Below are 11,720 nucleotides of genomic sequence, written 5' to 3' on the forward strand. Positions count from 1 at the left end.
ATTTGGGATATTGAAAATTCATTCCTTACATGAAATATATTGTTACAGTTGAGTTTTGGCTATGATGTCCGCTTTGTATATTTATCTTACATTGAGTCATAGATATTTGCTTTCGTTTGAAAAATAACTAGAGATCGCACCAAATACCACGATAAGTAATCGAATATTCGCATTTTATTCGATCGAATATTCACATAATTAGTATTTTATACGTTTGAGATAATTGCAAATGTATGTATCGATTGGAGTAAATTCTTTCATCTATAATAAGGGTTAATATGTGAAACTTGATGTTTTGTACTTTTTAGGAGATTTAACACGATAGTTTTAATGTGAGTGCCCTAGTTAATTAGTGAACTACAAAGTAAACAGCCCGAAATATTTTGCTCGTCAATGAATGACGATTTGATAGTCGATTCCAGTAAAATAGACGTGTTCGTTTATTGGAGCATTATATTGCTCAATCTAAGTTAGTGCGGTTTACTTTTGTTAAAAATGTTCGTTTATTTCGTTTTTGTAAAAGAGTAACTAATGACGTTAGTTTCGTTAATGCCGTTTGAAATAAGAAATTGTTTCACTTGATTAAAAAGCCCACATTTGGTACTTTTAAAAGTAAAAAGCGTGTATATTATTATCCTTAATCCTTGTGCTGTTATACTATAATAATGGTTGGTGTTAGTAAAAGACTTTACGAACGCATTTACTAAAATCCTTAAGATATAAGCTATACGTATTTGTGTACTCTTATCATTATCGAAGTCACAAAATAGTTTAGTTTAACTGATCACCGTAATTTAAAGGAACGGCTACTATTGTTTTGCCGATTGACTATTTTGAAAAATACAACTGATGTAACACATACACTCGCGCGGTCGACATATAAAATTCCATATTTATTTAAACGAATGTCATAGTGTTAAAATGGTCACTCAAGCCAAAGTCTCACTAATGCCGGTAGAGCCCCGGTCCATCCCGGTTTGCTATCGCCGGTCGACCTGCGAGAATAAGGCATGATTCGTAGAATTGTTTGAATGCGGTCACACTATTTCCCAGTGCCGCCCCGGTTGAAGCCGGTCAACAGCCCGGCAGAGTCCCGGTCAACCCCGGACTGGCTACGGTGTACCCCGGTTAAGGCCCAGCAGAGTCCCGGTTGTCGCCGGAAATGCCCCGGTAGAGCCCCGGTGAAAGCCGGCAGCATTCCGACAGAGCCCCGTATACCGTAACTCCGCCGGCACTCACCGGGGCTATACCGGCATCAGACCCCGGCAGAGCTACGGCAACGCCCCGGTTTAACGCCGATCGTCGCCGGTAATGCCCCGGCGGACCCCCTGTGAATGCCGCTGGCGTCCCGGCAGAGCACCGGTTTACTTATGTACCGCACCTATATGTCGGCATTCACCGGGCTCCATCGGGGCGTTGCCGTAGCTCTGCCGGGGTCTGAATGGGCCCCGGTTGAGCTACGGTGTCGTCCCTGGTTGTTCACGGTGCCGTCCCGGTGGTTCCCGGTGCCGCGCCGGTAGTTGCCGGTCCTTCCCGGTGACTCCCGGTTCATCCCGGAGGTATTAAACATTTTAATACTTTCCCGGTGGAGCCTCGGTTGTCCCCGGTTCATCCCGATCGTCGCCGGTGGAGCCCCGTTCTTCCCGGAAGAACCCCGGTTCATCCCGGATCACGCACCGGGGCTCCGCTGGCATCATAGTGAGACTGGGCCTTCAAGCAACATACGCACAGATCCTTTTACAGATAGTTGGCTGCGAGACAGGACAAAGAGTTATGGCGTAATTTCTTAAAACCCAGTGAGTGTAATTAGAAGAAAGATTAGAGAATTTTTGTAAGTCACCCATGTCTGTGAGCTATGCTGCGACCGTGGAGACAAGTAAAATACTTATTATTAAAGTAAACCATAGGCCAGCTTCAATAAATGACCAAACACAAATATTTATGATAAGACATAAATAGAAAAAAAGACAATTTAAAAATAAAGCTAGGTTTCGGTATAAATAACGATTCATTATAAAAGAACTGAAATGCCATCTTGAAATAATTGTTTAAATTTAAACTGTAGAACAAGTGTTGCTGACCTACATGTACGTTATATCATATCGTGTAAGATATTACTTGTCACTATATATAGATATATATCTCTTAAATCCTCTCCGTTGCCACTTGTCTAGGTGGCATTATGGCACTCAAAATGTAAGTGTTATTTCGATTTTTGATTCTTTCAATGCATTGTCTTTGTCGTCCTCCTCGGCTTCCTCTTCTCCTCCTCCTCATCATCATCAGCCACAGAAGCAGCAGCATCGTAATCATCAGCATGAGACTCAAAAAAATAATAACCATCAGGACTATAATCATCATGAACACAACCACCACATCCACCACAACCACCATGATCATCAAATCCATCATCATCATCATCATCATCATCAGCATCATCAGCAGCAGCATCAGCATCATCATCATCAGCATCATCAGCAGCATCATCAGCAGCAGCATCAGCAGCAGCAGCATCATCAGCATCACCACCATCACCATCATCATCATCATAATCATCATCATCATCATCATCATCATCATCATCATCATCATCATCATCATCATCATCATCAACGTCATCATCATCATCATCATCATCATCATCATCATCATCACAACCACCATCATCATCATCATCATCATCACCATCATCACCATCATCATTAATGGTTGTGTCGTCCGCCTTCTGTTCAGGTTGACCATGATAGGAATCCCAATGGGAGCAGTAATATTTTATTATTTATGTATTTCGTAATTAGTCTTTAGTTCACATGTTTTAAACATCATGTAAAAACTTCAAAATAAACACAAATTTATAAACAAGCCCATTGCGTTATTTGGTACCGGTATATGTAATCATATTATCCAAAATCATGCAATTAAAATGTCATTGAAAACGTCTTAAAAGTAGTGATAGAAAACGGTCTTGCTATTCAACTAACTAAATGAAATTGTGGTTGAAAATAGGTCACGAAATTAGTGGCATGAATCGCCCTAGCTTTTAAACGCACTTCAATTTAAATGAATTATGTTTACGTTTTATGTTAAACCCGTCCCGACTTCAGTTGGAAATCAACATTTAACATGTTCATAGAGTAGACAATATTGGGTCAATGAATGAGTCATGGTATGATTGGGTTTTAATTTTAAGGATAGATACTTAATTGCTCATCACTTAAATAAAAATCCATTACAATACAAAATTTAAATGTAATTCTTACAAGAAAAATAGTGTTCAGTCATTGTCATTCATCAGTACTGACGCATGTTTACGTGCTGCTGCTGTTAGATACAAATGATGCTAGCTAAAGATCCTGTAGGGATTCTGATGATTGAACGAAAATTTGACAATGAAAAGGGAATTACTCTGTTATCTGACAAATGGCACGCAATAATTTAATAACCATTTTGTCTTGTTCTGCTGTCACCGATTCTTTTCATTCAAGCATACAATATCATTAAAATGAAATTTCAATCATTCAAACAAAAAGATTTAACATTATTGCTGTAACAAAACCGAGTCACGCGTCATCATTTCTACCCATGTATAAATATATTTCATGCGAATGCCTCATTGAGAATGATAGGTAAAACATTTATAAAACTAATTAAAGAAGCTGCCAAAAACCGCTCTTTATACGAACGATTAATATAGTAATAAGCCGAGTCTGGTGCGAAATGTGTATGGTTTAAAGTTTTCCGGCTCGCTGATCAATTATTGCCATTGGGATACTAAACGCATAATTTAATGACCGCCTAAATGTAGCGTGTTGAAAGAATGCTATCACATTATTTTCAAGTTAAAATGGGGGTCGCACGGGTCATTAGAGGGTTTGGGAATGTCGTGAATATATAGCGAGACATAATGGTGAAAACCTAAAAAATCTAGAAAGGCTCTGGTATAAGAATATTGTTTATATAGTTTCATATTTGTTTGAAAACTGCTTTACCTCTATCAAATTTAAATGTCAACACTTTTCTTAATTTGGACCGTGCTCTGTGAATCGGGGGTTTAATCCATGTGCGAAAAGTGTCGTCTCAGATTAGCCTGTGCAGTCCGCACAGGCTAATCAGGGACGACACTTTCCGCTTTCATGATATGTGTCGTTTAAAGAAAATCTCTTCGTAGCAAAATTTAAGTTGAGGCCAATGTATAGAAGGAACGGATTTTTTATTTGTCGATATTTATATACATGCTACATTATAACAAATATATAAAAATATTAATAATACTAATATGTCCGTTATACCTAGAAGAAAGAATCAAATATATCCCAGAATTCTATTACAAGCGACCTAGTATGTTCAAATTTATTAAACTCCTTAATAGTAGTAAGAAAACGACACTTAGAAAGTTAGCCATCTATTGTATATCATGTTTCAAAAAAAGAGATAACACTTTGTTTATTATCACATGAATGTTAGGAAGAACTATAGCTTATACTAACAATTGAGGGTACTTTGCTTGGTACATGTTGTTTGTTAACCATGGATGTATCAAATGTGGTTATGTTTTTATATGTATTCCATGTCACATTATAACTTGCAATTAGAGCACTCTCACTCTCCAGTGATGAGTGATTTATGAATTGATGAATGTAATTTATACAATGTTATTATTTATATTCATCACGCATGTCTGTAACATTATCATGTATTTGTATATGACGATAAGCTTGTTATGCTTAAGTCAAAATAAAAATTCTGTTCTGTTCTGTTCTGTTCTATAAAAATATTTGATTACGGAATATGAAAAACGATAAAATGCTTACTTAATATTTGCGGTAAGTCGACTTACGTATGAGCATTCGAACTAATTACGTGCATATTCGAACCTCCTGTATACTTTATTATTTTGTGGTTTTGACAATCTGCTGAAAAATTATATTTTTAAATACTTTTTAAAAAGATGTTGTAACGAAATGCATTAAGACCAAATTAAGTAGTAGTAGTAGTAGTAGTAGTAGTAGTAGTAGTAGTAGTAGTAGTAGTAGTAGTAGTAGTAGTAGTAGTAGTAGTAGTAGTAGTAGTAGTAGTAGTAGTAGTAGTAGTAGAAGTAGTAATAGAAGTAGTAGTAGTAGTAGTAGTAGTAGTAGTAGTAGTAGTAGTAGTAGTAGAAGTAGTAGTAGTAGTAGAAGTAGTAGTAGTAGAAGTAGTATTAGAAGAAGAAGAAGAAGTAGTAGTAGTAGTAGCAGTAGTAGTAGTAGTAGTAGTAGTAGTAGTAGTAGTAGTAGTAGTAGTCGTAGTAGTAGTAGTAGTAGTAGTAGTAGTAGAAGTAGTAGTAGTAGTAGTAGTAGTAGTAGTAGTAGTAGTAGTAGTAGTAGTAGTAGTAGTAGTAGTAGTAGTAGTAGTAGTAGTAGTAGTAGAAGTCGTCGTCGTCGTCGTCGTCGTAGTAGTAGTAGTAGTAGTAGTAGTAGTAGTAGTAGTAGTAGTAGTAGTAGTAGTAGTAGTAGTAGTAGTAGTAGTTGTAGTAGTAGTAGTAGTAGTAGTAGTAGTAGTAGTAGTAGTAGTAGTAGTAGTAGTAGTAGTAGTAGTAGTAGTAGTAGTAGTAGTAGTAGTAGTAGTAGTAGTAGAAGTAGTAGTAGCAGCAGCAGCAGCAGCAGCAGCAGCAGCAGTTGTAGTAGTAGTAGTAGTAGTAGTAGTGGTAGTAGTAGTAGTAGTAGTAGTAGTAGTAGTTGTAGTAGTAGTAGTAGTAGTAGTTGTTGTTGTTGTTGTTGTAGTTGTAGTATTACAAGTATTAGTAGTAATAGCAGAAGTAGAAATAGTAATAGTAGTAGTAACAGCAGAAGTAGTAGTAGTAGTAGTAATATGTTTTGTTGTTGTTGTAGAAGTAGTAGTAGTAAAAGTAGAAGTATCAGTAGTAGATGTACCAACAGTAGAAGTGGTGGTTGCTTCTGTTGGTTATGATGTTTTGTTGAACTCTTAAAGTATGTTTGAATATACATATTTGTTACAATGGTTTAACTTTTTTCAATGTTTGAGTGTAATATGTACGCATAATTCATCATTTCAAATATATCTGCGTCATGCGAATGTACTCCCATTTCAACCCTTCCAAATGCTATACAGTAACGACACGAATATGATGCGCATTATGTTTCCATTAACCTTCAAATACATGTAGCACAGTCATAGAATTAGTTCATTTGGATAAAGTTTAACATTTTTTACGATGTTCTAACGTGCTGCTGGCTGTAGTCCAATTGTGTAGATGTGATTAAAACTATCAAACGTTACTCTTGTGTGTTTTATCAAAAAATGAAAAACCGAGTTGTATTAATAATGTTATAGCATAGATAAAAAGTATTCTATATTATACAGAAAACGTCATACAAAAAGTGTTGATCTCTTAGGAAATAGTGACCGCAAATTTTTAGCAAATATCGCAAAAAGAAGTCAGTCACGACAAAAGTATCGTTTATTTTTGTGGAAACACACATGTGTTTTCTACTAAATAACGGGTGTGAAAGTTTTTCATAGGTATTTTTTAAGTAAGTGCAAACATTGTGATATGAAGATTAAATAAGTATAAGTAGCATGTTTGTTTACCCGCGATTCTCCTTTTTTAATCTTTTTTAATAGCTCATCCAACATTTGCGGAGACCAAGACCACGTATGTGGCGTGAACGTTTAAAGAACAACAACAGAAACTGCAATATTACCTTCGGAATTGTTAAGAGTTTGCGATCAACTGAGCTACGAACAAGAGCGGCTCGAAATGTCGGAAGGTGGAGTTTTGAATCCGGCTTTTCACTATGACGAAACGGTGACCAGTCAGGTCGGGACGGGCCACAAACCGCTCAGGAAATGCCAAACCGATCCGATTAATAAAAACGAAAGCGCCATTATAAGAATACCCGAAGGTTCGTATTTTACCATAGGCCTTTATAAGCTGCGCTAACCAATATGACGAAACTTTTTAAATGCATGGAGACCCGATTCCAATACTTTATAATGCTATTTAAATCTTAAATAAAATGCTTTACATCACTAAAAACATGAATACTACTTCAATCAACTATTTTTACATTTAATATTATTTTATAACTGTAGAAAATAACGAATATTCTATGATGCCTGGTTGTGCTTTTAATTTGTATTTATGTATTATCTACTTGCTGACAAACAATCCCCATTTCATTTCGCAACTTAAGATTACGGGTTTTAAAATCATTAGTTGAAAAAACAACAACAAAAGAGACCATTGAAACTATAATTTTTAGCATACAACAAATTATTCATTGAAATTTTTACAAAATTTAAAAAATACGGTTAATAAACTGGCTAGTTTTTCATTCGATGGTTATTATATTCATGCTTTCAGGAAAAAGGAGAGTTTCGAAAAGCGAATCAGTGCCGCTGGAGGATGCCCTTGATTCATATCGTGATGTAAAGATTACCATTAATGGTTTTAAGGTAAGCATAAACGAAAGGGATGGTAACCATAAAACAAAAAAATTCATAAGCGTAATCTTACTAAACTATATGATTGAGTGTTTTATAAAAGCATGCTATTGCCGTATTCTTAATGCGTATTGAAAGATGTATTTGCCCATATCGAAGTACCGGTTTTTGCGATAATTTTTGCCCTGTTACATGTACATTGTATAAATTGTTAGCGTATTTTAATGTACGATTTATTAGATAGTCTAATGCGTAGCGTATTTGAGGCTTTATTTTCGCTCATATCCTAGTGCGTAACTTATTATATAATTAAATTGAACAGCACATACTGCAAAGTATTTTAGATTATTATTGCTTATATCCTGCCGCGTAACTTTTATTGCTTAATAATGCGTAGCAAATACTGCGAAATGTATCTAAAGAAAAAATATATAAATAAAATCCGTAACGTGACATGTCGTATAATGCTACGATGGAGTTAGAATATTCGAACCCCACACTGGGCACGATCTGAAAATGCAGGGTGCCGAAGCAGCGGCTGGTTTTATCGAGAGATACTGAGTGCTTTCCCGCCAAGCGCCCAGAATAAATGATAAGAATTGAATTAATTTAAGATATTCATCAGTTAAAGTGACATAGGTCAAACTGGCATGCCCCATTAATCGATTGGGGAGGGGGGCGTCATTATATTAAACAAATTCTTTAAACATTTATTAATGTGTATCGTAATGAATCATACACTTGCTGAGCTAAAAAGGCGCATTTAGTGGTACCGCATGCTCGTTGTAATCAAAATGTATATCATATGCTATGATATTGTTAATAAGCAAATTCATGGTTATATAATATTTTAGGGTGTTTATGATAATAATGCGTATAAACCAAAGCTTATCTTATAATTGCTATCTCAAACAATTACGCATTGGGATTAGATAATGTGTTTTTGTTTGAAGAAAATGGCATAACACTGGTCACAATTTAAAATGCCGAACTTACAATAACAAAACTTTTCAGGAGGGCTATTTTTTCATTTTTATAACTATATGCAAAATGCCGAAGTTACAATAATAATATTTACGCACAGACGGACGCATTTTACAAAAAATATTCAGCTTCGCATAATTGAATATTCAGCTTGGCATTGTTGCATATTTTTATTTCCAGCTTCACAGTTCGGCATTTTATCATTAGGCCGGTTTGGCGTGTTCTGATTGGGTAGGCGGTTCGCCGTTATTTGGACATGTGCGCACTGATTTCCCGCAATACACATTGCAAAAATCACGAAATGTCAAAAAATGTAGATTCGGCATTTTGAATGGTGACCATCGAAAACTAAAATTTACAATCGCTTTAAACAATAGATAATATTAAAATATAATTCAATCCTGTATATAGAAACATAAAAAGACGTTATACCAGCAAGACTCGACCGGAACTTTTCGACCGTTAACTAGGCAACGAAGGCCTGGTACTTTTGTCGATAGTCTCCGTAAAGCAGAAACACCGCCTCCTTTGGACGAGGAGTAAGTTCAACCACTCAACTGTTATCTTATTTATTAAAGCGTTTTATTCACCTTATTCGACTATGCATCTTTGAAAAAAATGTCATGAAAGATATTTATTTTGGTGGTGGTGTTTATTTGTTTATATCAAAATAATTGAATGTTTTTACCCACGTACTTTTGAATGAAACGTTTTGAAAATCACTGTTAAGTACATTATGCATGTTATGTTTTGTGCTAATGTTAGTTTTCTTGCGCCCATGCAAGGCAATGTCTACGATTACCCTTTGATCAAATGAAGAAAATATTACAGGGATTGCATTTACGTATGAACCAAAGTTTCGAGCATATCATAATTGAAGTACATTATAATCTAAAGTCTTGCATTAGGCTAGCTCTTATTCATCTTGTGTTTTCATGCAAATTCATTAAACGAAACATGCCTATATTTAGAAAAATCGCTGTATTTTAGCTTCTATTTTGTTCGTCCCAACATTGTAGAACTTCCCTGACATTTAGTTTCGATTTCCTTACACTTCTACAATTGTAATTTCGGAAAACCTGCGATAAAAACTGCAAATGAATTACTCTCATTCTTTCTTAATGCAAGCCTTTCGTATAAAAGCAGAAATTGCTCCGATCCCGCGCTAATAAAACAATCAAGGGAAGGTTTATATTCGCAATGCGGCCGTCATGTAAACACGTTCTCACTGCGACATGTTTGCAAAGGAACCGAACATTTGCACATGTTATTTGCCACAAACCATCAATAAATATAATACATATGTGGTTAACGGAAACAGAATTTTACTCTATACTGTATACTCGATTTTTCGCCACCAATACCTAATGTAGTAGATAATCGAATACGAAAAGCCCAATCATCTATTAGCGTTTTAATTTTCCGTATCATAGATGCAGTAGTACTATAACATGTTCGACTAAGGCAATCTTCGCCATGCATCAAAAATAGTGTTTACATTACGTTACGTTTTTTGACGGAAAAATTACTGACCCTACATTAGCTTGTTATATTTGTTGCTATTTAACGAATAATACGAACACAAAACAGAGATATGTATATATATAAATAATTATCATTTTAACGTTTCTTGTATATTTTATTATCATTATGTTCTTCAGATATTTACGAAGTTCCTTAAAATATTCCGAGGAACGAATCAAAGGAAGAAAACTATTGTATATGCAGACGGGACCGATGACGTACGTTACACAGCTGAAGTTATACGTTGTGTGTTATTAAATAACCGGAATAATTGCTTGCCATTTAAATAATCACGCTAGTAAATTGCATGTTATCATAATTGTGTCTTGTTATGATAAAACTGGGCGTATAGTGTCGTCCCAGATTAGCCTGTGCAGTCCGCAAAAGCTAATCAGGGACGACACTTTCCTCTTAAACTAGATTTTCGGTAAAAAGGGATTTCCTTTCAACTAAAAATACCATTAAAGCGGAAAGTGTCGTCCCTGATAAGCCTCTGCGGACTGCACATGCTTATCTGGGACGACACTTTACGCACATGCATTCTGCCTAATTTTGTCAGAACAAGACACATTTCTATTATCACGACTACTTAATCAGCTACTAGCACAATAGTGCTACAAAAGTATCGTTTATCAATATTTCAAGACGTAAATCATCATTGGAATTTCTTTGAAAGACATATAAGGTGAACAATACAATAAATAATGTTTCCTTACTAGAATAACAATAATGAAAAACCCATCTATATTCGAACGAATGTGATAATAATGTAACCCGAACAAACATTTTATACTTAAAAGTGTATCGGTCTATAAAAATATTATAAAAATTTATATAAAATAATAATTGGAAAGCAATGATATTTGCGGTTTATTGTTTAATAACATCGGAATGTAAAAAATAAAATTATTCAACCTTTTTTATTTCAAAAAATTGTTTTAATATCTGTTATGTATTGTTTGCTATACGTTTATTATTCATTCCTTACATTGTGATTGTTCTACTGTTGACCAAATTAAATGATTTATTGCTGATATTTCAACCTTAACTATTTTGTTATTTCAACAACAGAAGCAAACGTAGTTTTCATTTTAAGCGTTAAAGAAATATTTCATGGTAATACAGTCTTTTCTACGCATGAGCTAAATTTGCATATTTTATGTCATTCCGCAAAACAGCGACGAAGATGCAAAATGGCTGACCTGGCTTGAGAGCAAGTTTAAGGAAATCGCAGGAGCGGATGGTAAAATTTACCAAGAAGAATTTCAAAAGGCGCTTGGACTACGAAAGGTTAATACTACACTTATTTTAAACATTATTTAATAATGATTTCCTTAAACATGTTTTTAGAGAACAACAAGCGTCTCAAAATTCGTTGTGGATTTGAATTTTTTTGAAGACTTCAAATGGACGAATTACGTAGTAAAATGTGTTCTCGCCATGCTTTTACATGTATTTATCGTCTTTAATGCTTTTATGCTACGTTCTTTACAACGTATTATGGTTAATGACATGGCGTTTAATCCGGGAATTCAATCATGAAGGCTGATTACTAAATTCACCATTGAGATTGTTTTTTATTTAACTATCATAGAAAGTTAATTATTTTTTATTGTTTGCATATGACGCCCTTATTTTTTTATATGACGATCATTTGAGTCGCTTTCTGAGAAAACTGGGCATAATGCATATGCGTAAGGTGTCGTCCCAGATTAGCCTGTGCAGTCCGAACAGGCTAATAAGGGACGACACTTTCCGCCTTAACGTGA

The 11,720-nt window shown here is 35.1% G+C and overlaps 1 protein-coding gene across 1 annotated transcript in view; it reads left to right on the plus strand.

Moving 5' to 3' along the window:
• Positions 1-11,121: 11,121 nt before the first annotated feature.
• LOC127868618 (NADPH oxidase 5-like) overlaps positions 11,122-11,720 on the plus strand; it is a gene marked incomplete at its 5' end in the record, with an annotated part of 17,895 nt that continues 17,296 nt past the window's right edge. Inside the window, one exon of the mRNA XM_052410558.1 lies at positions 11,122-11,241. Within this exon, the coding sequence (XP_052266518.1) occupies positions 11,122-11,241 (120 nt within the window). The remainder of the gene's footprint in view (positions 11,242-11,720) is intronic.

This window comes from Dreissena polymorpha, chromosome 1, assembly GCF_020536995.1.
Source record: "Dreissena polymorpha isolate Duluth1 chromosome 1, UMN_Dpol_1.0, whole genome shotgun sequence".
Taxonomy (NCBI): Eukaryota; Metazoa; Mollusca; class Bivalvia; order Myida; family Dreissenidae; genus Dreissena; species Dreissena polymorpha.